This window comes from Capricornis sumatraensis, chromosome 22 (genome assembly GCF_032405125.1).
Source record: "Capricornis sumatraensis isolate serow.1 chromosome 22, serow.2, whole genome shotgun sequence".
NCBI lineage: Eukaryota > Metazoa > Chordata > Mammalia > Artiodactyla > Bovidae > Capricornis > Capricornis sumatraensis.
The window spans coordinates 30,933,039-30,958,841 of NC_091090.1; the positions used below are offsets into that span (position 1 = coordinate 30,933,039).

A 25,803-nucleotide genomic window follows, 5' to 3' on the forward strand; every position below is an offset into this window, starting at 1 on the left:
AACAACATCCTGATAAAAAGGCCCCACGTGACTCAAGTGAGGAAAGATGAGAAATTAGGAGTCGCCTATGGCAGAGGAGGTTAAGGTTCAGGCGACGTGTAGAGGTTTAGGGAAAAGGTCATTGAGAGGGAGAAGAGGAGACCCAATAGGAGTGGAGAGTGATGGGATGATCCTGACAAGGGGATGATGGGAGTATGGTGGAGAGAGAGCTAGGTACATGACTACAAAATTAAGGAGGCATGCTCATCCCAGAGGAAACGGCATTCTTCCTCACTTTTTCAAGAAATTAAGCCTAATGTCCAATTTCCATTGGAAGAAAAGCATACATCTTTTCTATATTGCAGAGACGGGTAGTCTCAGCGTGGGTAAGTAAGGAGACTATACGAAGGAAGAAAGTAAGGTACAGCCTACAGGGACAAGGGCCTGAGCGTTTCCCTTCTCCCCAGAGACCAGGATGGGGGGCGGGCAGTGGAGGAGGGAGCTGGACTGCTAGGAGATAGTGGCAGGGACAAAGGGCAGAGATCAGATGAGGGTTGGAAGGTGAGGTGGGGTGACATCTCGTCTCCATCGAGCCCTGGAGAGAAAAAGAAGAGACGTGAAGAACCCAGTGCTTGGCATATAGTAGGTGCTTGATAAATATTTGAACTTGAATGGGGAACAGGAGGAGGGAGCTGGAAAAGGGTTGGAGTTGGATGGAATAAGCAGCAGATGTGGGAGTTGAGAAAAAAAATAAGCCAATTGACAATATGAGGAGAACTGATGGAGAATGAGAAGGAATACACCAGCAAGGGACACACAAGCCATGTGTGCCGAAAGGAAGTTGGAGGAAAAAAGATGCAGCTGGAATCAGAGAAGGCCAGAGAGCCCTAAGCAGAGACCAGCTGAGCCCTCGTGGGGCGGAGCTAGGCAAAAACTGAACGATGTGTGGAGGCGATAACAGGGTCCCCGGGAGGCGATTGGCAAAACAGGGCGCCCATCACCGCCCCCTACTTCCTGGCCAGCCCCGGAAATCAGCGGGCGTGGGGAGGGGTGGCGGGGGATAGCGGCAGCAGCAGCAGCCCCAGCCCTCAGAGAGACAGCAGGAAGGGAGGGAGGGAGCTAAGGGGACAACCCCCCCCATCATTCTACCGCTATGGGCCCGGCCTCCCACTCTCACCTCCCCTCCTTCGGCCGGGGCTAGGACACCCCCAAATCCTGTCGCCCCCTTGGCACCGACACCCCGACTGAGGCAGAGACACAGCCACCCGCCACCACCGCTGCGGCAGCCTGGCTGGGGAGGGGGCCAGCCCCCCAGGCCCCCCACCCCACTGAGGTGGGGGCAGGAAAGGGATGGGAGGAGGAGGGAGGAGGGTGCTAAAAGGGACGTGGAGGAGGGGATGGGGGAGAGATGGGGTCTGGGAGGGCGGGCTTGGGGAGAGGGTTGATGGGAAAAGGATAAGGGCCGACTGGGGAGAGGGTTGCTGGGGAAAGGAGAGGGGGCCTGAGAGGGGGGAAGGATGGAAGAGACACAAGAGGGAGGAGAAATGGACACCCTGTGAATGGGGGTGTGGACAGGGGATCTTGGAGAGGAAATTCCCTTCACCTTCCCAGTTCCTTTTTGTGCCCTTTAGCCCCACATAACTCTTGGGGGGTTGTGGCAGTCAGAAGGCAGTTTACTGCCCTCCTTTCCCCAGCAGAATTGGCTTCCTAGGAATGCCCTCAGACACCTCTGTTTCTGTGTAGGCACAGGACCTCTTGTTTCTCAGTGGCCTTCGGTGCTGTGTTCGACCCTTACTGACATACAGATGCCTCGTGGGGGGCCGTGTTTTCTACACTGAGTGGGTGTGCCTTTGACATGCTTAATGGCTTCTATGCCGGCAGTGTGCCCAGTGCTGTCCACAGGCTGTGGAGAAACGATGTGTTATTTTCCATCAGAACTGCCTGCTCTCGTATCTTATGTCCATGTCTCATATGCAGTCTTGACACGTTCACGTCTGCGTGTTCTCATCTATTGCCTCTGTTGTGTGGTTTTGTGTTTCTTGCCCATGTTATGTATTTGCACGTTTACTTTAGCATGTAGAGACCATACCTTACTTTGTTCAGGCCCACAGGTGCTGTGTTTAGTCCCGCCATATGCAGACGCCTTCGTGTGTGGGATCTCATGGCTTAACTGACTCGTACACACTCAGTTGTGATCAGATTGGCCTGTTGACTACCTGTGTTTTCTTAGTCCCCGGTTCACACCACCCATGTGCATGCCCCTTCCATGATGTGCTGATGTGACGTGTCCACAACTCACGTGCTTCTGGTTAGACATGTATTTCATAATTTGGGGGGCAGTATATTTTGTGAGCAATATGCTCATTAACTCCCTTGGCACTCCATTGTGCTTATGAATCCTCGGACATTTCCTGTTGTGCAGAGGAAAGGAACATCACATATCAGAGAAGAAGATAACTGGGCCTCCATGTTGCTGAAGAGCCACCCCCATATACCTTCCCTTGCTGACCCCCATCTCTTCATGCACATTATCTCTGGCACCTGTGCACAGTCTGTGTCCATGGAGCTCAGTGCACAGCACAGGGTCAGCCCTGCCAAGCACATGAACTGTCCCTCGCTCTTTGCACTGTTGGCACGCATTTGATGACACCAGCATCTTTCCCTTGTGGCATGTTAATCCCCATTCTGTATGTTTCTCTATGTATGTGCAAGATGATGTGTTCCATCTTGTCTCGATTGTTGTTCTGCCGTCACCATGACCCTGTCTTGTGTGTGTGCATCCAGAGTAGGTTACTGTTAGGCCTGTGTGTTCATTGCCTTCTTGGTGCCTTTTCTTTTCCTAGTTAATAGTCCTCAAGAGGGTAGCTATCTGATTCATGTTCAGAAGTGTTGTCCCGTTAATTACAACTAGGTGGGTATGTATACATCCTTATAATCTGTCCAGCAAATGTTTATTCAGCATCTTCTCTGCTTCATTCTGTCCTGGGCATTGGGAGTAAGATAGTGCCTGCCATCAGGCTGCCTGCAGGCTAGGAAGGGAAATATAGGTGACCTCAAGCAACTACATGCTGTTTAGTGTTGAAGTGAGTGGTCCTCAGACTTACATGCACATCAGATTCACCTAGATGGCTTGTTAAAACACTGATTGATGGGCCCAGTGCCCAAAAGTCCTGTTTCAGAAGATCTGGGGTGAGGGCCAAGGATTTCTACACTTTGAGATCCAGTGATCAAGATAAAGTGTAATGAAAAGATGAGCCTGGAGGAGTTCAGGAAGAGCTCCAAAAAGTGACACCAAACTGGATGAGGCAAGTGAAGAGGTGGAGGAACATCCCCACCGAAGGAAACAGCCTGTCCTGGCCTAGAAGCATGAAAGATCATGGCGTGTCTGAGGAACTGCAGTTAATCGGTGTGCTGGAGTGAAAAAGACTCTTGTAGGGATGTGGCCAAAGATGTAAGCAGAAGTCAGCCTGTCCAGAAGGGCCTTTGGGCAAGAGATATGCTCAGATTAGTGTCATGGAAACATCCTGTGGTTGCTGTGTGGAAGATGGATCGAAAGGGATGAGTTAGGAGCCTGTTGCACATAGTCCAGGGGAGACACGCTGGTTCCAGCTTGTGGGGAAAGTAGGATGAAGCCACGCTGAGAGCCTGCTCTCCTAGCTGGCAGTCCTGTTTCCCCTATCACCTGTCACCTTCACCCTTGGCAGTGGACTTACCTTGGAGCACAGTCCTTCTGTCGTGGAAGGGAGTGCCTTTGGCCTTGATGGGAGCGATAGATGTTTACCTGAACGCCGTTTTTGTGAATTGTGACCCTGCCCCCAACAGTGGGTCGGAGTGGAGGAAGGAGGAAGAGCCTGGAGAACAGATTCTGCATGCCACGCTTCCTCCTCCTGAGCTCCTTCCTCTCCCAGGCAGGTGGTACGATTACCCTTTTACTCTTTCGCCCTCCTCCTCCCACTTGGTGAGGCCTTGCACACTGCCTGCCGGACCACTCTGCCTCCAGTGTCGCTGGAAGCAGGGGGAGGGCTGGTGGGATTTGTTTGCCTGTCTGTGGAGGCAGGGTTAATGGACATAGGTATGTCCATGGGTTGATCTGGGAGCGGGGAGCCTGCCTGGGTGGAGAGGGGTTTTACTGGGTATGCATTTTGCCATCCTTTTATCTGTCATTATAAATTTGCATGTGTGCATGAACAGGTCGGTCTTTATATGACTGTGTGTGTCTGGGTTTGCATTAGTGACAGAGCCTTTACTCTTGCCTGTCAGCCCTTGAGACTGTCTGTGTTTTGTCACGTACATGGTATCTACTGTGTGCTGTGTGTACATATGTGTACAGATGTTTATACAGACAACAGCATAACCCAGTGGTTAGGAGCACAAGCTGCTTAGGTTTAAGCTAGGAAGTACCCTTAGGGGTCATATCACCTCAAATAAGTTTTTTAACCTCTCTGGGTCTATTTCCTTTAAAATGTAAATTGTGTATTTTCATATTTAAGGACTTAACATAGTATATGGGCTTGAACCCGCCTGCCAATTCAGGAGACATAAGAGACTTAGGTTTGATCCCTGTGTTGGGAAGATCCCCTGGAACAGGGCATGGCAACCCACTCCAGTATTCTTGCTTGGAGAATCCCATGGACAGAGGAGGCAGGCTATAGTCCATAGGGTCACAAAGAGTTGGAGACAACTGAAGCAACTTAGCAGCAACGGCAACATAGTATATAGACCAGCCTTGTACAACAGAACTATAATGTAAGCCACGTATGTAATGTTTAATTCTCTCAGCTACATAAAAAAGGTAAAAGCAGGATGAAATTAATCTTAGTATATTGAACCCAGAATGTCCAAAAAGTTACAATTTTAGAATGTAATCAATATAAAAGATTATTAATGGGATATTTTGCATTGTGTTTTATTCAACATCTTTGAAATCTGACATGTATTTGATACCTCTCAGCATCTCTCAGTGTAGAATAGGGCATATTTCAAGTGCTCAGTAGCCATATGTGGCTAGTGGCTACCATATTGAACAACAGAGAGATAGACCATTATAAGAGCCTTACTGGCTGCAAGTGTTAGCTATTATTAATGTCCCTTTATTGCCGTGTGTCTGTGAACTGTGGATGTCCATGTCGTGTGTCTCTTGTGTGAATATATCTGGCACTTTCAGGGACGGGTGGGAGAGCAGCCCTGAGCTCCCATCCCCACTGCCCCCCTCCTAAAGAGGCTTCCTGGACAGGTGTTAATGCTCCCCACAGTCCCCCAAACCTTCGCCTCGCACCTTGCCGCCCCGCCCCCCACCTCCAGGAAGCAGGCCCACTGCCCTTCGCCCCACCCCCTGCAGGTGACCAGAATGGAGCTGTGGCCAGGGGCGGGGACTCTGCTGCTGCTGCTCTTCCTGCTGCTGCTCCTCCTGCTGCCCACTCTGTGGTTCTGCAGCCCCAGTGCCAAGTACTTCTTCAAGATGGCCTTCTACAACGGCTGGATCCTCTTCCTGGCTGTGCTCGCCATCCCTGTGTGTGCCGTGCGAGGACGCAACGTCGAGAACATGAAGTGAGGTCCCAGGGGCTTGGGGTGATGGAGGGAACCTCAGGGTCGGAAGCGAGCAGTGGATGGGGAGGGCAGTGAGTATGCAGGAGACACTGAGCGAGCCCAGGGACGAGGAAGGGGAGAAGACTGCCAAGATCCCCAGGAAGATGGCAGGGTGGCGGGGAGCTGAGCCCTGCTGGCGGATGTATGCCAGCGGGTCCTGCTGGAACCCCTTGCCGTATGGGACCCCTGCAGGATCTTGCGTCTGATGCTACTCCACATCAAATACCTGTACGGGATCCGAGTGGAGGTACGAGGGGCCCACCACTTCCCTCCTTCACAGCCCTACGTTGTCGTCTCCAACCACCAGAGCTCCCTCGACCTGCTTGGTGAGCAGCCTCTCCTAGCCGCACTGGGAACCTTCCCTGGGATCACCTCCCCTAGGTGTCCTCCACCCTCCCTCCGCTGCCCTCAGGAGCAAGGTGATAGACCTCCAGTCACCCTTACTTTCTGGGGCTCCCCCTGCCGTCCCAGGCTACCTCTTCCTTTATCTCTGGTCCCTGGCAGTGTGGCTGAGGTGGGCCACTTCCTGTGATGCTGATCCTCACCCCGCCCCCACCCCTGCCCCAGGGATGATGGAGGTGCTGCCAGGCCGCTGTGTGCCCATTGCCAAGCGGGAGCTGCTGTGGGCCGGCTCTGCTGGGCTGGCCTGCTGGCTGGCAGGAGTCATCTTCATTGACCGGAAGCGCACTGGGGATGCCATCAGTGTCATGTCTGAGGTCGCCCAGACCCTGCTTACACAGGATGTGAGTCACCCTGGGGAAATGGGGCTTAGAGGGTAGAACAGCTGTAAACTGATGTGCAGGGTCCACAGGCCTCAGAAGTCCCATGACAGCATCATAATCATTTTCTGACCTCTCCATGTGTGTCTTCCTTGACCCCTCTCTCCCCCAGGTACGGGTCTGGGTTTTTCCCGAGGGCACAAGAAACCACAACGGCTCCATGCTGCCCTTCAAACGTGGCGCCTTCCACCTCGCAGTGCAGGCCCAGGTGATTGCGACTTCCCCTTCTCCTGACCCCCAGTCCCCAGCATCCCTTCCTCTCTTGGCAGAGGCTCATCATGGGGGCCTCAGAAGGGAGCTCTGGGCTGACCGCTTTCCCCCCCACCCCCCCAACCTTCAGGTTCCCATTGTGCCCATTGTCATGTCCTCCTATCAAGACTTCTACTGCAAGAAGGAGCGCCGCTTCACTTCGGGTGAGGGCTCTGCGCAGATCTGGGATTGGGGGTGGCTGGAAGGGCCATGAGAGAGGCTAGAGGGATATCCTCACGAGGCAGGAACTTCAGTCAGTGTCAGAACGGTGAGATGTCCACCTGGTCATGTAATGTGACCCCACATCAGCCGATACGTGTTTATGAAGCAGCGTTGTACCCTGCTAGGCGGTAACACTCCGTCCTTCCAGTAAGGGCCATTACTGTCTAGCAGGGAAGATAAGCCTGTGTGTGCAAAGTCAGAGCATCCGGCAGTAAACGCTAGACCGTGAGGGCTGGCAGGGCACTGAGGTGTCTGGACTGGGGTTGAGGAAGGCCTCAGTGAGCAGGTGGCAGTTGCCCACGGCAGAGGGAGGGGAACTGAAAGGTGGAGGACGGGAGCAAGCAGCAGGAGAGCTCAGCAAGCAGGCCCAGGTGGCAGAGTCCCAGCAGACGGCCCTGACGGTGCTCATCCCCTTCCCAGGGCGATGTCAGGTCCGGGTGCTGCCCCCAGTGCCCACAGAAGGGCTGAAGCCGGACGACGTCCCAGCTCTGGCTGACAGAGTCCGGCACTCCATGCTCACTGTTTTCCGGGAAATCTCCACTGATGGCAGGGGTGGTGGTGACTGTCTGAAGAAGCCCGGAGGGGTGGGCGAGGCCCGGCTCTGAGCTCCCTTCTCATCTCCCCCCCTACCCACACCCTACCTTCTCCACACCTACCAGCCCACCAGCCTGAAGCCGGGCCGAGCTCCTCATTTGCCCTCTCCCCACTTGTTCTCCTCTTTGGAATCTTCGACTTTTGAAGTGAATGTGGTCACAGCACCGCTCCCTGCCCCCGTCCCTGCCGCCCTCACCACAGACTCGTTGCCTCGGTGCAGGCTCCACTCTGACCCCTGCCTCCTGCGCCATCTTGTCTGTGGGACAGTTGCCTCTCCCTCATCCTCAGTGGTTCAGCCTACACAAGGGTAGGAACACTCCATTCTGTCCCCAGTGGACCCTCTTCGTTTGTGGTCTTCTCTCCCACTTCACCTCACGTTGGCCAGTGGACTCATCCATTCTGTGGAACAATTCCTCACTCCCACGTCCACGGACACAGTGGACTCATCCGTTGGTGAGGACACTCCTCACGCTGTGGCTGGAAGCTGATGCGTGGAATACTTCTCCCAGGCTCACCCTGGGAACATTCCTCAGCACCTTCTCCCTTCTTTCCGTGGAGCCTCCTGTCAGTGGAGGCTGGACTCCTCACCCAGAGGTCTCATCCCTGCCCTTGCCCAGGTGCCCGGGCTTGAGCACACTCTTGGATGCCACATTTCTGCTTCCACCCATCCCCTGGGTACAGTTGTTCAGTGGTCCTGGCCCCCCAGCGCCCTGCAGCCCTCCTATATCATCCTAGCCGGGCACAGGGGGAAGAAGCAGCTAACAGGTGCTGCACCCACTTCCCCCTGGGGAGCTGGGGAAAGGACCTGAACCCTGGCTGGAGGGGATGGGGAGGGCTTTTAATTTATTTCTCTTTTCTTTTGAGGCTTTCCCTCTCTGAGCCAGTTTTCATTTCCTCCCTATGGCAGTAGCCACTCCCTGCCTGCCACCCCAGACCTATGCCCCCAAAACCGGGGAGGTGGGCTGGGAGCAAAAGGAGAGGGTGGGACCCAGTTTTGCGTGGTTGATTTTTATTAATTATCTGGATAACAGCAAGAAACCAAGAATAAAGATTGAGCAAGATCTGGGCACGTTCTGGCTGTTTTTGTTAAGGAGTTAAGAAAGCAGTTCTTGCCCAGGCATCAGCCCTAGCCCGAGGATTCAAGGGCAGCAACCGCCTTCCTCCATTCTTTAGCTTCGCCTGGTTTCCGTTGTCCATGGCTCCTCAGCGGCAAAGAGCCTTATCTGCAGCTCCCTAGCCAGCCAATCCCAGAGGATTAGTGAGTCCAGTTTCTGTATAAATTAGAGGGCAGGGGCTCTGCAGAGGCTCCTTATCTTCGCCCTTTGAGGCCTGGGCCCAGGCTGTTGTCCTCACAGGAGCCTGGTTAATGACAAGGAGACAGGCAGACACATCGACTGTGTACTTCTGGGATGCCTAGAGCAGGCCCTGGACGCTGTACAGATTGACAGCCTCTCTCAACAATAAGTGGAACCGCCACTGAGCTGGAGAATGGGGTACCCAAAGAGGGGGTGGTGACGTGCAGAAATCTGGGAAGGTATGAGGTGAGTGGGTGCAGAGGAAGGATTTTGGATAAGAGAAAACAGAGTTGGGAAAAGGTGTCTTGAGGAGCTGGGGGCAGTGGTGGGGAGATGGGGGTCCCCACCGAGAGGGCCATGGGGACTCACAGGTGCCCAGTCTCTCCTCCAGCAGCAGCACCTGGTCACTGAGAGACTCGATCCTATCGCCCCGGCCCCACAGCTCCGCCACCTGCTCGGGCTGCAGCTCTTCCGGGGGCACCGGCAGCACTGCTCGGACCCAGGCCCCAGCCTGACCGGCCCACTGGAAAGGAAGAGATACCTCAGCGGGGCAGGGAGGGGGCCTGTAAGCTCTGCAAGTGTGGCCTCCGGCATCTCCACTCACCTGCTCCAGCCTCTCCAGGCGCCCTCGCAGCTCGAGAATCTCCCGCCTCAGGGCACGCTCATCAGGTCCAGCCTCACGAACTGGGACCAAGGAGAGCGAGCGTCACTGCTGCCCCGGCCCTGCCTCTATTCGCCCCCTGCTCCCACCCACTCACCGGCCACGTTGAGGATGCTGGCACTGGTCGGGGGCTCTGGGGCCCCCTCTGCGCAAGTGCGCCCATCCAGGCCCAGAACCAGGCCGTGCGGACAGCCACAGGTGAAACTGCCCGCCGTATTGAGGCAGCGATGCGAGCAGAGAGTGACGCCAGTTCTGCATTCGTCCACGTCTAATTACCGGAAAGAGGAGGGGGCTGATGGAGGCGGGGCGGGGATGGGCGCCACTGGCGGGCAGGGAGGTCCTGGCACCACCCCCGAGGGAGGGCGAGCCGACTCACCCACGTGACAGTGCTTCCCACCCCAGCCCGGGGCGCACTCGCACTGGTCCGGCCGAACGCAGACGCCTCCGTTCTGGCAGGGCTTGGCGCAGATGGCTGAGGGTGCAGGAAGTGGGGTTCAGAACCCAGCGGAAGGCCTGGCTGTCCGCCCAGCGGGGCGCACCTCCCCCTAAGGCCCGGGAAGCCCTAGCCTCACCTTCATCACAGGTGAGTGCCCCAGGATGCCGCTTCTTCCAGCCCTGGCAGCACACGGCGTGGGTCTGCCGCACCTCCTTCCGCACTTCCCTCCAGGCCACGCGGTACGTGGTCCTGGAACACAGCACCGGGCTCTGGGCGTTGGCCTATGTATGGGTCCTTGTCCTGGCTCTGGGGGGTTCCTCTTGAGAAACCCCGGGGTCCCGGCTCCCCATCCTCACCTGTAGGTGCTGCAGACACGCCTTCCAGAGCACAGGGTCAGATAGGGCTTATATACAGGTTGGCTGTAGGACTCATTGTAATGGAGTGGGACCACCAGGGTCTGCTTGGAGCAGACCCCCTGACTGCACCCATGTGGGAGAAAGTGAGACACTGAGTGGGCCAGGCCCTGGGGAGCCAGAGCCCCACTCCCCTTCACCCTCCCTAAACATGACAACCTCACCCCCCTCCTCAACTTTGTTTTGCCCCCTGTGAAGCCCCACCCCCGGCCCTGCCACCTCTGCTGTCACCTCTCTTTGAGGGCTCCACCCTTGGCCCCCTCGCCTGTCATCAGTAGCAGGAGGAACCAGAGTCCGCCTAAGACAGTGCACGGCTCAGCCCTGGACCCCATGATTCTCCTTGACTTCAGACTGCCAGCTGCAGGCAAGAAGAGGTTAATGGAGGCCCTTCCCCTCTGCTAGTAACTTCTCCAGCTCCAGCACTCCCAAGAACAGTCTGCTGGTGCCCTGTAAGCCAGGCAGGACATTCATTTGCACACTTGCACTAGCCACCAGGATTGTCAACACCTGCACATATATTAACACCCACCATCCTTCAGCACATACATGGTCCCTGCAGCACCATACAAGCTCACAGCCTGACACACTCCCTCCACCTCCCTTCAGGCCCCTCCTATCTCTGATGTACCCTCTTCCATCCTAATCTTCCTACCTTCAAAATCTCAGATATTCACCATTACACCCCTTTACACCTTGTACACAACCCACGCACCTGGAGACCCTACCTTAAGCACACTCCTGCTACCCTCACAACCCCACCACCACATACACCCTGGACCTACGCCCCTTACTCAAACAACACCTCCAACTCACACCCACTCTAAGACTCTTAGTGACCCCCCCTCTTTCCCCATTGACATTCTCTCCCCACCTGTCTTTGCCTTTCTCCGGGAGACTTCAGGTCGACCAGCCTCAGCAGCAGCCACTCAGACTGGTGGGCGGGCTGCAAAGGGGAGGAGGGGCTGGGCCAGACAGAGTCCTCCCATCCCTGCCCCCTCCCATAAGCCTCCTCCCATAGCTGGAGCTTGGTCAATTCAGTGGGGTCTAAATCCCCACTGACCTTCACCCCCACCCCCTGCAGCCAAGTAAAGAGCCCCCTAGAAGTTTCTTCTCAACCATGAGGCCCCTTATTTGGAACTCCCCCAAGTCAACAGAGGCTACTGGCGTTAAACACCTGGCCTTTGCCCTCCGCCCTTCAACCCAACACAGACGGGAAGAACTGAGGGGCAGGGAAAGGCAGAGCTGGCAGAGAAGAAAGTGGGGTTAGGTCATGGGAGAAAAGGCAAGATCAGCGGAGGAAAGAAAGAAGGGCGAGATACCACAAAGGTGGGGGAGGTTGGGGAGGCTGCCCAGGGCACTGAGGGACAAATTGCCCCCATTTCTTGATGACATTTATTAGGGCCTGGGGGGGCGGAGAGGGGGCAGAATTGAGTCAGCCACCGCCCCCCATGCCAGAGCAGACAGGGCCTTATTGTCTCTACCAAGATTCCTTCTTTCAAGGAAGAGGAGGCTCATTGTCCAGCCCCTCACGCAGCTCTGGCCTACAAAGGTCGAAAAGGGGCACAACAAATGCCCACCCCGACCCTGCGTCCCCTCGTCTAGCCTGAGGGTGGCTGGTACATTCCACCCATGAGGCTGGGGTCCAAACCGTTAGAGCCCTGGGCTCAGCCCCCCAGTTGCAGGCTGGGACAGGAAGAGAATTGTCCTCAGCAGGAAAGAACCCACAGAGAATCAGGAACCCGCACAGAATGGGCATTGAGAGAGCGGAAACACCAAGGGGGTCCCACCCCAGACCAGGCATCCGGGCACCCAGGCCCCAGGCTCTCCATCCCCACCCTCCTGGGGGAGCCAGGTCCCCCTCACCTGAAAATGAGGCAAGCCACACTGAGTAAATGGAACTTTATTTTCATAAATACAGGGGTAGTAACACACCCATTCAAGGGTAGCTAAAAGAGGGGCTGGAGCCTCAAAGAAACTAGGCTCCCAGAGGGCACCCCAATACTGAATATAGGGACTGGGGGATCCCCAAACCTGAGATGGGCCTCACAGGCCACAGATATTCCCCAACACTGACACTTCAAGAACGGAACTGTCCCCATAGTGGAGCCTCAGAACCCCACTCTCATAGGTGGTCCTTCCTGGCGGGTTGGGAGGGCTCACAACAGGGGAGTTCAGAGGAAAAGGGAACGTGGGAAAAACAAGCTAAAAATGTCCTGAGTGGCTTGGAAGGAGACCCTGTGGTGGGCAGGGGCTGGGTTCTCCTTCTGTAAAGCCAGAGACAGAGGAGCAGCAGCAATAGGAGCAGCCACAAGTTAATCTTGTTTCCCACTTCCCAGCCTTGGCCTTGGCCTTGGCCTTGGCCTTGGGGGGCATGGGAGAGCATGGAGCAACCCCCAAAAGGGAGGACACGAGATGGAGGAGACCAGGATGTGTCATTCACAGAGGAGGGGTCCTGGAGCCCTGGTTGGTGGGGGCAGTGTGGGACCAGTGAGGTGGTCACAGGCACACCAAGGCCTGACATCCAAGGCTCCATTCCGTCTCTGGGAGGGGAGTTCCTGAGGGGTCCCTCAGGAGAGCCAAGGTTCAATGCAGGTCTCATAAAGGGTACGGTTGGAGTGCCAGGCCGTGTGGGAGATCCCAGCCATTGGACACCTCACTATGGCCCCCCGGGCCAGGAGAGTCTTCAACCCAAAAGAGTCCCGCAGATAAACCTTCAAGGTGGGTCAAGGGGCATGGAAGAAAGACACAGGGAGAGACAAAGTAAGTTCCTGCCGGCACCCCAGACCCCCTCCCCACAGGGTAGACCCTTCAGCTTCCGTGTCAAGGGCAGAGAGAACCACAGTGTGTGCAGAAAGGGAAAGTAATTCCAGGGGACTCACCAGTTGCTTCTCCATCTCCAAGACTGTCTCATTTGCATCATAGAAACCAAAGAAGCTGCAAAGAGATTGGGGCATAAGAGGGAGGTTATCAGAGGGGGAAAAAATCAAGGGAGGGTAGGGACCTTCAGGAACTCATGGCCTGTTGGGGACACAAGCAGCAAGGGGGACACTCAAAATATTTAACTGGGTATCATGTACCTCAGGCTTCCCAGGTGGCGCTAGGGATAAAGAACCTGCCTGCCAATGCAGGAGACATAAGAGATGTGGGTTCAATCCCTGGGTCGGGAAGATCCCTTGAAGGAGGTATGGCAACCCACTCCAGTATTCTTGCCTGGAGAATCCCATGGACAGAGGAGCCTGGAGGGCTATAGTCCATGGGGTCAAAAAGAGTCGGACACGACTAAGCGACTTAGCACACACACATATCATGTACCTCGAGAGGTAATGGATTAAGGATACAGTATCGCTTCTGCACAATTCCCATCAAAAATGAATAACCTGAATCGAATCATGAGGAAATAGCCAACAAACCCTAACTGAGGGCCATTCTATAAGATAGCTGGCTCATTATGTTTCAAAAAATATCAATGTCAGACTTCCTGGTGGTCCAATTGTTAAGACTCCACACTCCCAATGCAGGGGGCATGAGTTCAATCCCTGGTGGGGAAGTTCTGCATGCCAGGGCCAAAAAATAAAAAAATCAATCTTGCAAGATTACTCCAAGGAAAACTAAAGAGACATAAGAACCAAATGCAACATGGGATCCTGAGTTGAATCTTTCACTGGATTTTTTTCCTATATGGAAGATTTTAGGAAAATTTGAATAAGGTCTACAGAGAATTGTATCAATGTTAATTTCCTGATTTTGATAACCATATTGTAGATACATAAAAGAATGCCCTATATGTAGAAAATAGACACTGACATACTGAAGTCTTAATGGTTCATACATACACATACTCCACATATATATATGGATATACAGAGGGAGAGACAGAGGACACTAATATAAACTTGGTGAAATGTTAACATTTGGGAAATCTAGGTGAAGAATATACAAGATTGCTGGGTATGACTTTGGTAATTTCTTGAGTATGAAATTATTTCCAAAGAAAAAGTTTAAAAAAATTTTTAATTAGGAATATTTAACTGTCATGGGCACTGAGTGGACACAGGCCAAGAATAACTGAATAAAGGCTAATAGTACTAAGTCCAATGGGCTATGGGAGCAAAGAGGAGAGGTTACTACCCTAGTTTTAGAGGGTCAACAAAGGCTTCCCAGCGATTAATCTGAACTAGGGAAAGCTGTCTCAGGCATATGGCACAAGAGCAACACAAAGGTTTGGCACAGCTGGGTGGGTTGGGGGCCTGGAGGCCACGCTGAAGGACTAGGTTTCTTAAGCCATAGAAAAGCAGTAGGGGCACAAAGACCTGGATTGGAACTCCAACTCTGCCACACGCTCCCCACTGTGTGTAGCTGATCATGTTGCTGATTTTCTTTGTCCTATACAAGAATACCTCCTTTGTAGAGAGGAAATAAAACACTGTGGTTAAGTCAGACAGCCTGACTTCACCACTTACTAACTATGAATGTCGGCAAGTTATTTAATCTCTTTGTACTTAAGTTTCCTTACATGCCAAAAGAGGATAATAGTAATTACCCTATACGGTTGTTGTGAGGATTAAATGAGCTTTATTTGCAAAGTACTTAGAGCTACTTCTTATCTTCATAGGGTTGTAGTAGGTGTGAAATGAGATAAAAATAAATCCCACCTTTAACTACTGTAAGGCATGTTACTCCTTCATTTATAACCCTCCAATGTGTTCCCATCTCACTCAGAATTTTAAAAAAAAAATCAAGGGTCATGGTTGCCAGGGGCCTGGGAGTAGCAGGGATAAGGAAGTTACCATTCTTTAAAGGGTTATGGGGTTTCAGTTTGGCAAGAAAAAAGTTCTGGAGATAGATGTGGTGAGCTTACACAAGAATTTGAATGAACTTGAAGCCACCAAACTTACCCTTAAAAACGGTAACTTTTATGTTGCATATATTTTAGAAAAAACAGTGACTTTATTTTGCCCCACAAAGGCTTTCTGTATCTGGCCCCCTTCTACCTCTTTCACCTCCACCCCAGCTTACTGCCCTCTAGCCTCACGGACGTCCTTATTCCCCATGCCTGCCTCAGTGACTTTGCAGGTGCTACTTCTCTTCCCTAGAAGAACAAACCTAGACATCCCAAGCATATTAAAAAGCAGAGACATCACTTTGCCCACAAAAGTCTATACAGTCAAAGCTATGGTTTTTCCAGCAGTCACATATGGATGTGAGAGCTGGACCATAAAGAAAGCTGAGCGCCAAATAATTGATGCTTTTGAACTGTGGTGTTGGAGAAGACTCTGGAGAGTCCCCTGGACTGCAAGGAGATCAAACCAGTCAATCCTAAAGGAAATCATCCTTGAATATTCATTGGAAGGACTGATGCTAAAGCTGAAGCTCCAATACTTTGGCCACCTGATGCGAAGAGCCAACTCACTGGAAAAGACCCTGATGCTGGGAAAGATTGAGGGCAAAAGGAAAAGGGGGCAGCAGAGGATGAAACAGAGAGCATCACTGACTGAATGGACATGAATTTGAGCAAACTCCAGGAGACAGTGAAGGACAGAGGAGCCTGGCATGCTGCTCTCCATGGGGTTGCAAAAAGTCGGATACAACTCAATCTTTGGTCAAATGGCAGCTCTTCCAGAAGGACTTCTCTGGCCACTATCTAAAATAGGCCCCAACCATCCTCTAATCCTTTCCCCGCCTTATTTTATCACTGTCTGATACATATATTTACATTTATTATCTGTCTCCCCCACTAGAATGTGAGCTACACACTAGCATAGACTTCTCTTTCATTTACTAGTGCATCCCTAGGGTCCAGAACAGTGCCTGGGCACACAGTGCTTGATAAGTATTTGTTGAATGACTATAAAGTAGATCACGTGACATTTCAGATCACTCATGATGATCAGAGGCAGACACATGGTGCCATGAAGCCATGGGTTTTCCTGAGGAATAGGATAGAGGGGACAAGGTTGGAGCAATTACCTTTTACTTCCAAGTAAGTAAAAGAGCTGGTAGGAAATGTGATTACATGGCATGGAACTATAGACATGTGTTGTAGCGACTTGTCAATTTCCTGGTTTCACTATTGTGCTGTCGTTACATAGGATGCAGGCATTGGGGGAAACTGGGCAAAAGATACACAGGACTTCTCTAAACTATCTTTGCAACATCCTAAGAATCTGTAAATAGTTCAGAGTCCAAAGTTTTCACAAAGTGGGGCTGGTAGGGATGGAAAGGAAGCAGCAAGGCTTAGTGACTGGCTAGATATAAGAGGTTGGGACATGACTCCCAGGTTTTGGTCTTGGGTGACAAGATGAATGGAGGGTGGGGGGATTAACTGAACAGTGGAAGAAGCAGGCCAGTTTTAGAAATGAGATAAAGATTGGCTGGGATTGGGGTGTCCTTAGCCAACGCTCAGGCCACACAGTCCCTTATTACCTGGACTGCCAGGGAGTAATGACACCATCATCAGGGCCCCCAATCAGCACCAGGCGGCCCAAACGCAGAAAGTTCTTCCGCCAAGCTACAGGGTGGGAATAAGAGAGCCTGAGTTAGTCACAGGGGTCGGGCCAGGTTGGAAAGGGGAATATAGGAGGTCAGAGAAGTAGAAAATGGGACCAAGGTAGGAGCCTGGGGTCATTACCAGTGGCATTGGGATGGTCTCTTTCCCCATTGATCAGGGCCAGGAAGCTGCTGGCATTGAGGTACAAGTCATCATGGTGGGGGTCTGGGTACAAATAGCAGTTAGATCGTCAGAGAAGCAGGGAGAAGAGGCAAGACCAGATGCTGGAAGACCAATCAGAAGGCTACAGTAACAGACAAGGCACACAGTAATATGACAGTAGCAGTAATAACTGTCAACATGATAGCAAACACCTTTTGCCAGCACCTGCTGTGAGCCAGATACTGTTCAAAGCACATGACATTCATTATTTAATCCCCATAAACACAATAAAAGGTACGTACTATATCTTTACTTTGCAGACGAGGAAAATTGATTCACAGAAAGGTTGAGTAACTTGCCCAAAGTCATGCAGCAGGACTAGGCTTCAAACCCAAGTAGTCTGGACCCAGCATCCATGATCTTAAAAACTATAACCAGGCGTTTGCAAACTATGACTCATTAGCCAAATCCAGTTCACTGTTTCTATAAATAAAATTTTATTGCAACACAGACACATTCATTTACATATGGTATATGGCTGCTTTCACAGGACTATGGCAGAATTGAGTGGTTGTGACAGAGACTATATGCCTGCAAAACCAAAAAAAAATTTACTGTCTGGCCCTTTAAGGATAAAGTTTGCCAACCCCTGCAGCAAACTGTATTCTCTAAATGAAACACATAAAGCATTTTGAACAGTGCCTGTTTACATAGTAAGGGCTCAATAAATGTAAGTTATCATCATCATTGCTGTTAGTTATGGGAGAGGTGGGAGCAGCAGGCCCTACCCTCCAGGATGCCCTTAGCATGGAGGCCCCAGTTTGGCATGTCTTACTCACCATGCCAGTAGTTGCAGATGGAGAATTCCTGGCCCCACGGGCTGTAGCAGATCCGGTAGAGGTTAGACCTCATGGAGGTGGGGAACAGCCACTTCAAATAGTTTGTGTCTGGCAAGAGAACAGCAGTGCCAAGTGGCCCCGAGCTTTGTGCCCTCAAGACTCAGGGCCCCCCTATGGAGCCTACAGTGCCCACTCACCTCCATACTGTCCCATCTGTGGAGAGGAGAGAGAGATGAAAGAATCCACATTGTGTTCATCCATCACAGACAGGAGTGCCCGGCACACCAGGCCCCCTGCAGGCAGAACACCACATTGGGCAGGACTTAGGGAGGCCAGGTCAACAGTCCCCCACACTCCGCACCCCGACACACACACCATGTACCTCAAGGAAGCTGAGACCCTGAGAAGGCACACGCCCTGTGTCAAAACGCCCCATGTCAGGTAAGTGACAGAGCCAGAATTCGATTCTGGGCCTTCCCACGAACCCTAGGGTGCTTTTTACTGTCCCCCTCCCCAATACCTTATGTCCACGAGCCATGGGTGACAGGGAAAGAAAGGGGCAGCAGCCTAGGGAGCAGCCCTCCCACTCAGGACACTCAACGCAGCTAAGACCCAGGTGCTGAGGGAAGTCGGAAAAGGAGGCAATGCGGTTCAAAAAAGGGAACACTAGGCAGTGTCCCTCAGATAAGGATCAAGCTTCAGATAGGGCTTAGAGGCGGGGAATGTGGGAGGGTGCCTACCCTGGGAGTAGCAGATGAGGTGCACCCCTTGAAGAGCCTTTGCCATGATGGGGGCCACAGCCTCTCGGAACCCTTGCACCTGTTCCCACAGGGGTCGCAAACTCTCTCTCCCATCGAAGAGATCGAGCACGGTCACCGCAGTCCCAGGGTGGGTCTGTGGGAAGGGGGCGATGCCGCAGCCGCAGCCGGGATGGACTATAAAGACCCTCCTCCACGCCGCCCCCCAGCCGGCGCCCACACGCCTATTGTGCCCTCCTAGAACCAGGGATCTCTCGTCCCCCAACTTTCCCCAAGCCAGCACCAGGTTGCGAGGAAGTGGGCAGGCCCAGCATTCAGTTCCCCATTCTCCCTCCCCAGCCTCTGTAGCCGCCACCAACGCCCCACAACCGGGGCGTCCCCTCCCAGACCTCATTGATGTATTCCAGCAGATGGCGGAAGCTGTACGAACTGTCAAAGAGCCCGTGCACCACTATGACCGGCTTGTAGGCAGCCCGATGGGGCGCAGGGGCGGCGGGCAGCAGCAGCAGCAGCAGCAGCAGGAATGGCAACAGGAGCAGGAACTCCGCCGAAGGGAGCCGCCGCCCCGGGAGCCCCAGCATACTCCCGCCTGAGAAGGGGACGATGAGGGCCTGTGAGAGAGATGACAACACCCCCTCCCTTCGGAACAGACGCCGGCAATCAAGCCTCCCCCACCCGTTCCCACACCAGGTCCTCGTCACAAAACATCCTACTTTTACTCCAGTCCTCTCCACAAACACACACCCCCACCACGCTGCAGACGCACTGACGCGCAACCAAGCCCCGCCCCCAACGCAGTGGGGACTCGGTCCCGGGGCCAGGAGCTTCCTAATGGATCATCCCAGTCATGCAAGACTGAAGGTTTGCAAGAAAGAACCCAGAGCAGCAGCGTAGGACCCTGGAAGAGTGCAAACTCCCACCGGGCCTGGATCCGCGAGCCCCGCTCCGCCTGCTGTTTACTTCTCCCCAGCTTGGAACCCACGTGGGGGAGGGCAAGGGTGTAAGGAGAACGCGCGCGGGGGAATGACGGACGGGAGAGGGGAGGCTGCTCAGGGTCGCTTTTAGCCGTCACGTCCGGGGCTTTCCCTAGCAACCTTGCCAGCGTCCCCCGCAACGCGGGCCGCAGACTGGAGGGGCAATGGAACAATCCATTGCGCCCTAAGAGCGGGGGAGCTGGGGGCGAGGGGGAGGGAACAGGCGGAGTGATCCATTTAGATCGCGGGGAGAGGAAGAAGCCGCAAAGGTGTCCTGGGAAATTGAGAGAAGGCCTCTTCAGGCCCTGCGGCAGCCGTGACCTAGGGGTCCCATTTCCCAGCCTTGATTTGCCCTACTTCCCAATGCAGGCGTCCGGCTCCGCAACGGAACACGGAGTTCTCTTTCCTCAGGAGGCGCGCTGGAGGAACAGACCCGGGAAAGGCAGTCCTTGGTATTTCGTTCTCCGCCGGCTGAGGGCTGAAGGTAGCCCAGGCGGACCCTGCTCCTAACCCCTGCCCTCCCGCCCATGCCAGGTCTGAGTCTTACAACTCTTCATCTTGAAGTGCTTGTAGTGCCCTTGTCTCCAGAGACGCGGAGAGTCCTCGAGGCCCCTCGAGGTAAAAGTGCGGCTTGGCCCAGTTTCTTTTGCTCCTCTCTAGTACGGAGCCTAACTACGACCCACCTCCCAAGGGGCGGAGAGCCCCTTGGGCAGCGCTGAGTCACGCTCCGCCTAGTTTGTGACGAGTTTCTGTACCTGAACGACCCCACACCCCAGCCCTGAACCTGGAGCTCCTTGTGGGCGGCTCCTTACTCAGACCTTCCCACCGGGGCTGGACTTCTAACTCCAGGCGTCTCCCACCTCTCTCCCTGTGATCCCTACCGGTACCCAGGTGCCCGAGTTAGGGCTTTTACTGAGCATTTAAAGACGTTTGTCTTGGTTTAAAAAAAAATTTTTTTTTTCGAAGCTCATCTGAATTCCTCTATGTCCACCAGGCCTTTGACAGTCTTAAGTCTCTCGCAATAAAACCAACTTGCGCCCCGAATTGTGTACAGGATGGTGTGGCGGAAGGGGGTTAGGGGCTCACGCGAACACCTCAGAAGCCAGAATGAGAGGTGTGGGGCCGTGATCTCGATCTCTGGGGCCTGGTACTGGCCCTGACGAGCGCCGCTATTACAGCTCGGTAGTCTCCGCCTGCAGTCGGATGGGGAAGGATACAGCGTCGGAGAGCGACTGCCTCAAGAAGGGGCTGGGAAGCACTGGTCTAAAGAGGGAGGGTGGTATCTCGGCTCTGCTGTTGCAAATAGCCCAATTCTGGTTAAATCTCGGCTGACTGCTGATTTTCACCTCCCCTCCCCATGTACAAACTCCCAAGATGCAATAAGCAAAATAAAGACTGCAATTACCGCTGGGCTCCCGGGTCGACTCAGGCGATGGCGCTGCGTCTTGGCGGGGGTGGTGGGTGGGTGGGATTTCAGGAATGGATCTGAACACTGCGGGCCCTGGAAAGTCTTTTAAGAAGCCTAGTAAGCAAAGCGGGGGAAGGGGAGGCAAGCATGTACTGCCAAACTGAGCTGCCGGCAATGAGCAGTTGATTCGTCCTCTCCTCCCAACGCGCTACAGCTCCTACATACTGAAGGTAAGAGGTAACTAAGTATCCCCCAAGCTTCCTCTTCGTCCTACCCCTGCCCCTCAACACACCACAAGCCCTACTACCTCCCAACGACTATAGACTGGGGCCTCTCACTTTACCTCCGGGTTCCTCCCAGGCCAGAGCGGCAGGTCGAGATCATAACCCTGGGAACTTTTGTTGTTGTTTCTACGGTTCTGTCTCACACAGGCATCTCTGTGTACAGTTAGGGAAACTAGAGCCAAGGATTTGGGAGAAGATCCCGGGATCTTACAGGGACTCTGAGAGAGGCTGAGTGTGTGTGGGGCAGGGGGAGGGGGGAGGCGGGGGCTGACTGGGGTGAAGAAGATCCAGAGGGAACTGGGGTACTGAATCCACTGAGCACCTGCTCGCTTCCTCCTACAGTATAATCACTACAGCCAGTCTTGAAGGGGAAGACTCCAGAGGGTTCTTTCTCCCTCCTTCCTTCCCTTAGTACCACCCGCCTTGCCTGGTCTTGCTTGCCTCCCAGTTTCCATGACAACTCCAAAGGAACCCAAACTGGGGGCTTGAATGCCGGGGTTAGAGGAGGCGAGACATAGTCCAAAAGCGGAGAGAGACCAAGTGGGGGTATCTCTGAAGGGTTCCCCCTCCCTCGCCTCGGTCCCTTTAAGCTCCCCCCTCTCAGCTTTCCCTCCGCCCCCCGCCGCCACAGTCTTCATCTCTCCATCTCTGCGCTGCTACCGGCTGCGCAATCTGCGCACCCAGACTCCGGTGCTAGCCAGGGACCCCGACTCTGGACTCCGGCTGCACGGATCTTGTCCCAGGGAGAGCGCAAGCATGTCATCCGAAAAGTCAGGTAGAAAACAACAACAAAACCCCTCGCCCTCTCCACTGTCTCCTGACTACCCCCCTCCCTTACCCCTCCCTAGCGGGTGGTTCTGCTTCATTCCCCTTCTATCCAGCTCTCCACATCCCTCCCCCCAAGCCCCCTCCTCTTTCTATGTCCTTCCCTTCTCTTCTTTCCTCTGGCCAGTCTCAGGCTCGGTCCCTTGCCAACAACATGGGTGGGGGGGGGGCAGGTTAAGAGGGTGAGGGAAGTACAAGACTGGCTTAGCATCAGCCAGGTACTGCATGGATAGCATCATTGGGAGTGACAGATGGACAGATAACGCTGGCCCGCATGGAGACATCCAGCGGGGTAATATGGAGAGATGATCAGATGGGGATTGCCAGGGGAGTAAAATCCAGAGGACCCTTCTTAATCTGCCCTAAAAGAGGTTCGGAGATTCCAAGAGCAACTAGGGGACCCCCCCACCTCCTCACTAAAGGAATGGCAGAGTGGAACATGTTATCCTACATGTGTTTTACAACTGTTGGACTGAGCACATGTTCACACAAGTGTTACATGTCTACACATGTGCACACGCAGGACTAGCTCAGATAGGCGAACCCCAAAGCAGCCATAAGCCAAGAGGGATAGGAGTTTGGGTCTGCAGGTTAAAGCTGTGTGCCCATTGCTGAAGCAGGGAGAGGAGCAGAAGAGAGTTATGACCTCAAAACTAGATTAAAGGGGGGGTGGGGGGGCAGGGACGGGCTGTTGGCCTAGATACCACCCCTCTCCTGCCCCAAGAATGAGAGATGGCTTCTCACTCATCTCCTCTCTGTCTCTCCCATTATCTTTCTCCATCCCTGACCCTCTCTGTGTCTCCCCCTCCCTCATCTCATCTATCTTCTCTCTCCCCATACTGGCTCCTCTGCTTACCGTCCCCAGGCCTCCCTGACTCAGTCCCTCACACCTCTCCACCACCCTACAATGCCCCCCAGCCCCCGGCCGAACCTCCTGCCCCGCCTCCACAGACAGCCCCTTCCTCGCACCATCACCACCACCACCACTACCACCAGTCCGGCACTGCCACCCTCCCGCGCTTAGGGGCAGGGGGCCTGGCTTCTGGGGCCGCCGCTCAGCGCGGTCCCTCGTCATCCGCCACCTTGCCAAGGCCCCCACACCATGCCCCGCCTGGCCCGGCCGCTGGGGCGCCCCCACCCGGCTGCGCTACCTTGCCCCGCATGCCACCCGACCCTTACCTGCAGGAGACTCGCTTCGAGGGCCCACTGCCCCCACCGCCGCCCGCCGCCGCCGCCCCGCCCCCGCCTGCGCCCTCTCATACTGCCCAGGCCCCAGGCTTCGTGGTGCCCACGCACACAGGAGCGGTAGGCACGCTGCCGCTGGGGGGCTACGTAGCCCCCGGTTACCCTCTACAGCTGCAGCCTTGCACTGCCTACGTCCCGGTCTACCCGGTGGGCACGGTGAGTACAGGGCGGACAGGGGACTGGAAGGAGGAGGCTGGAGGAAGGATGGAACAGGACATGGAATTGGAGGCACGCTGGGGACTGGTGGGAAAGAGGAACAGAACCACGGGACCAGGAGGCGATCTGGGGGCAAGGGAGAGGAAAGACTAGAGAAAGAGCTGGGAATGGGGTGGGTGGTCTGTTGGTGTCAAAGGTCAATATCTGGCAGGGGAAACAGCCTTGAAGTCCAGAGGAGGTTTAAAAGAGGAAAACAACCTTCTTTCTCTGCTAGACGTGGAAAGCTGCTGGGCTCAGAGAGGGTAAGAGTGATAGACGTCCTCTCCCCACAACCTTCTTTCCTTTCACAGCCCTATGCAGGCGCGACCCCGGGGGGAACAGGAGTAACTTCCGCGCTCCCCCCGCCACCCCAGGGCCCAGGGCTGGCCCTGCTGGAGCCAAGGCGCCCGCCCCACGACTACATGCCCATCGCGGTGCTGACCACCATCTGCTGCTTCTGGCCTACAGGCATCATTGCCATCTTCAAGGCAGTGCAGGTGTTTGGGGGGGGTGAGGGTGGGGGAGGGGACGGAGGTGGAGTATGGAGAGGAGGACTCAAGAGGTTCTTATTCCCAGGGAGTGCTGGACGTTTTGGGGAGCATCTTAGAGGGAGGCTGAGGCGTGCGGCCGAGGTAGCGGCTCTCTGATCTTCTCTCCCTCCCCCTCCCCCGCAGGTGCGCACGGCCTTGGCCCGCGGAGACATGGTGTCAGCTGAGATCGCTTCACGCGAGGCCCGGAACTTCTCCTTTATCTCCTTGGCGGTGGGCATTGCAGCCATGGTGCTCTGTACCATCCTAACCGTAGTCATCATCATAGCAGCGCAGCACCACGAGAACTACTGGGATCCGTAAGGACGTCCACGGCCCGGCCCCACCCTGCGCCCCGCGGCGTCCCAAGCACGTTTTGCCGTCAAGCCGGGGATCCACAGTGGGCGCCCCGCACACCCGCTTCTGGGGCTACCGGACTTGGTTACATCCTAAACTAGGCCTCCACGGAAACTCTCGCCTTGCGAGCACGCTCGGAATCCAGTTCCTCAGGAACCTCGCCAAAACCCACACTAATAGGGACGCCACTTCCCGGCCCTCAGTCGCTCCAGGCCCCCACCCCCTCTAAATACAGCACCCCCAGCCGAACTCTCTCGGTCACGGCTCCCCAGCCTGAAAACTGGTCCCTAAAGCCCCGCCTCCTCTATAGATTCCGCCCCGGCTCTGATAAAACCCCGCCTCCAGGTCGGCAGGCTCCGCCTTCTTTTCTTCCCTGCGGGGTGATTCAGTCCGGTGATTGGGTTTGTGGCGCCAGGCCTCGCCCCGATAGTTGTCAGTATACTTGTCACTCCACAACTTCTCCCGGCGTCAGAGCCGAGCCCCAGGTTAGCCATAACCCCCACCCTCACTTCCATTTCTGTCTCTCCTCCACTCCATACCTGTCTATTTTCATGCTAATCCCAGGACCTCTATAACTTTGGGGTTTTTTGGGGGGGGGTTGGAATGAGATTTGGGAGGTTACCGGTTTCGGAACCTTCTCCCTGGGATGAAGATTACGTCCCCGTTCTCTGTAAATACTCCCTTCCTCCTACCCTAAGTGGGCAAGCGGGCAGAAAGAACCGAGGGTACAAACCTTCCAATATCTGGAGGGAGCCAGCCCAATCCCCTTTCCTCATTAGTCCTCACCTTGTTCTGATCTGTGTGTGAGTGTGTGTGTGAATTTCTGAAAGACAATATTAAATAGATTAAGTGGATTTATCACCCGCAATCCCGAAGACTAGCAAAGACCCGGCTCCTTTGGTTTCGCCTTTCACTTATCTCCTCTTCTGCGACGTGGGGGAGGGGCGGACAAAAACTGACAGAGACAATAGTGAGTGGAGAGATTCCCGCACACCAGAGAGACAAACACAAAGATGGGGAAGAGAGGCTTCCCTGGGAATCCTACGGGCGAAGACCTGGGGATCCATTCTTCGTAGACATCGCTTTACCCAGCACACCTTTTCCATTCCCTACAAGACTGGACCTAAGACTGCAGGAAGATTTTCGAGCAGATCCAGGGATCTCTCCCCAGAATTCCAGGAAGGAAGGAGGAAAGGAGGCAGAGTATTCTGAAAAAGTTGGCCCAGGATAGGATGGCATGGGGTAGGGAAACATGCCCAGCTGCCCACAGCTGTTCGTGCTCACAGGCTGGAGGGTGGCAGACAACTCCCGGTAGAGCCCTACTTGTTGTGTTGTACCAGTGTAGGCAGGCAAGGCAGAGGGAGCACAGAGCTGCGGGGGTCGGGCTGCTGTGACAAAAATACCGACACTAGGTGGCTTATAAAGAACAGAACTTTCCTGGGAGTCTGAGATCAGGTGCCAGGACGGTCAGGTATAAGCCCTCTTCTGAGTTGTAGATCTCTAAATGTACACCGATCCCTGGCCCCTC

The 25,803-nt window shown here is 54.4% G+C and overlaps 4 protein-coding genes across 6 annotated transcripts; 2 read left to right on the forward strand and 2 right to left on the reverse strand.

Annotated features, from left to right (window-relative positions):
• Positions 1-1,093: 1,093 nt before the first annotated feature.
• AGPAT1 (1-acylglycerol-3-phosphate O-acyltransferase 1) lies at positions 1,094-8,416 on the forward strand. 3 transcript variants are annotated; one of them, XM_068960451.1, is made up of 7 exons: positions 1,094-1,312; positions 5,318-5,526; positions 5,758-5,891; positions 6,133-6,308; positions 6,457-6,552; positions 6,685-6,757; positions 7,236-8,416. In XM_068960451.1, exons 2-7 carry the CDS (start codon positions 5,327-5,329, stop codon positions 7,418-7,420), a joined length of 864 nt encoding a protein of 287 aa, XP_068816552.1. In that variant the 5' UTR covers positions 1,094-1,312; positions 5,318-5,326; the 3' UTR covers positions 7,421-8,416. The 3 variants fall into 3 exon arrangements, with proteins under 3 accessions (XP_068816552.1, XP_068816553.1, XP_068816551.1); XM_068960452.1 differs by lacking the exon at positions 1,094-1,312 and adding an exon at positions 3,642-3,894; XM_068960450.1 differs by lacking the exon at positions 1,094-1,312 and having other exon boundaries at positions 4,832-5,526.
• Positions 8,417-8,574: 158 nt separating this feature from the next.
• EGFL8 (EGF like domain multiple 8) lies at positions 8,575-10,546 on the reverse strand. Its single transcript, XM_068961058.1, has 8 exons — positions 10,446-10,546; positions 10,158-10,280; positions 9,938-10,050; positions 9,742-9,837; positions 9,463-9,633; positions 9,309-9,388; positions 9,074-9,227; positions 8,575-8,768 (listed from the first exon to the last, which is right to left on the reverse strand). Exons 1-8 carry the CDS (start codon positions 10,544-10,546, stop codon positions 8,719-8,721), a joined length of 888 nt encoding a protein of 295 aa, XP_068817159.1. The 3' UTR covers positions 8,575-8,718.
• A 1,566-nt stretch (positions 10,547-12,112) lies between these two features.
• On the reverse strand, positions 12,113-20,214 carry PPT2 (palmitoyl-protein thioesterase 2). Its single transcript, XM_068960630.1, has 9 exons — positions 19,982-20,214; positions 18,850-19,049; positions 18,443-18,596; positions 17,900-17,995; positions 17,703-17,810; positions 16,843-16,926; positions 16,638-16,722; positions 13,094-13,148; positions 12,113-12,925 (listed from the first exon to the last, which is right to left on the reverse strand). The coding sequence occupies exons 1-9, from the start codon at positions 19,989-19,991 to the stop codon at positions 12,782-12,784; spliced, it is 936 nt and encodes a 311-aa protein (XP_068816731.1). The 5' UTR covers positions 19,992-20,214; the 3' UTR covers positions 12,113-12,781.
• Positions 20,215-21,882: 1,668 nt separating this feature from the next.
• PRRT1 (proline rich transmembrane protein 1) lies at positions 21,883-24,242 on the forward strand. Its single transcript, XM_068961038.1, has 4 exons — positions 21,883-21,901; positions 22,817-23,352; positions 23,703-23,888; positions 24,066-24,242. Exons 1-4 carry the CDS (start codon positions 21,883-21,885, stop codon positions 24,240-24,242), a joined length of 918 nt encoding a protein of 305 aa, XP_068817139.1.
• The last annotated feature ends 1,561 nt before the right edge of the window (positions 24,243-25,803 follow it).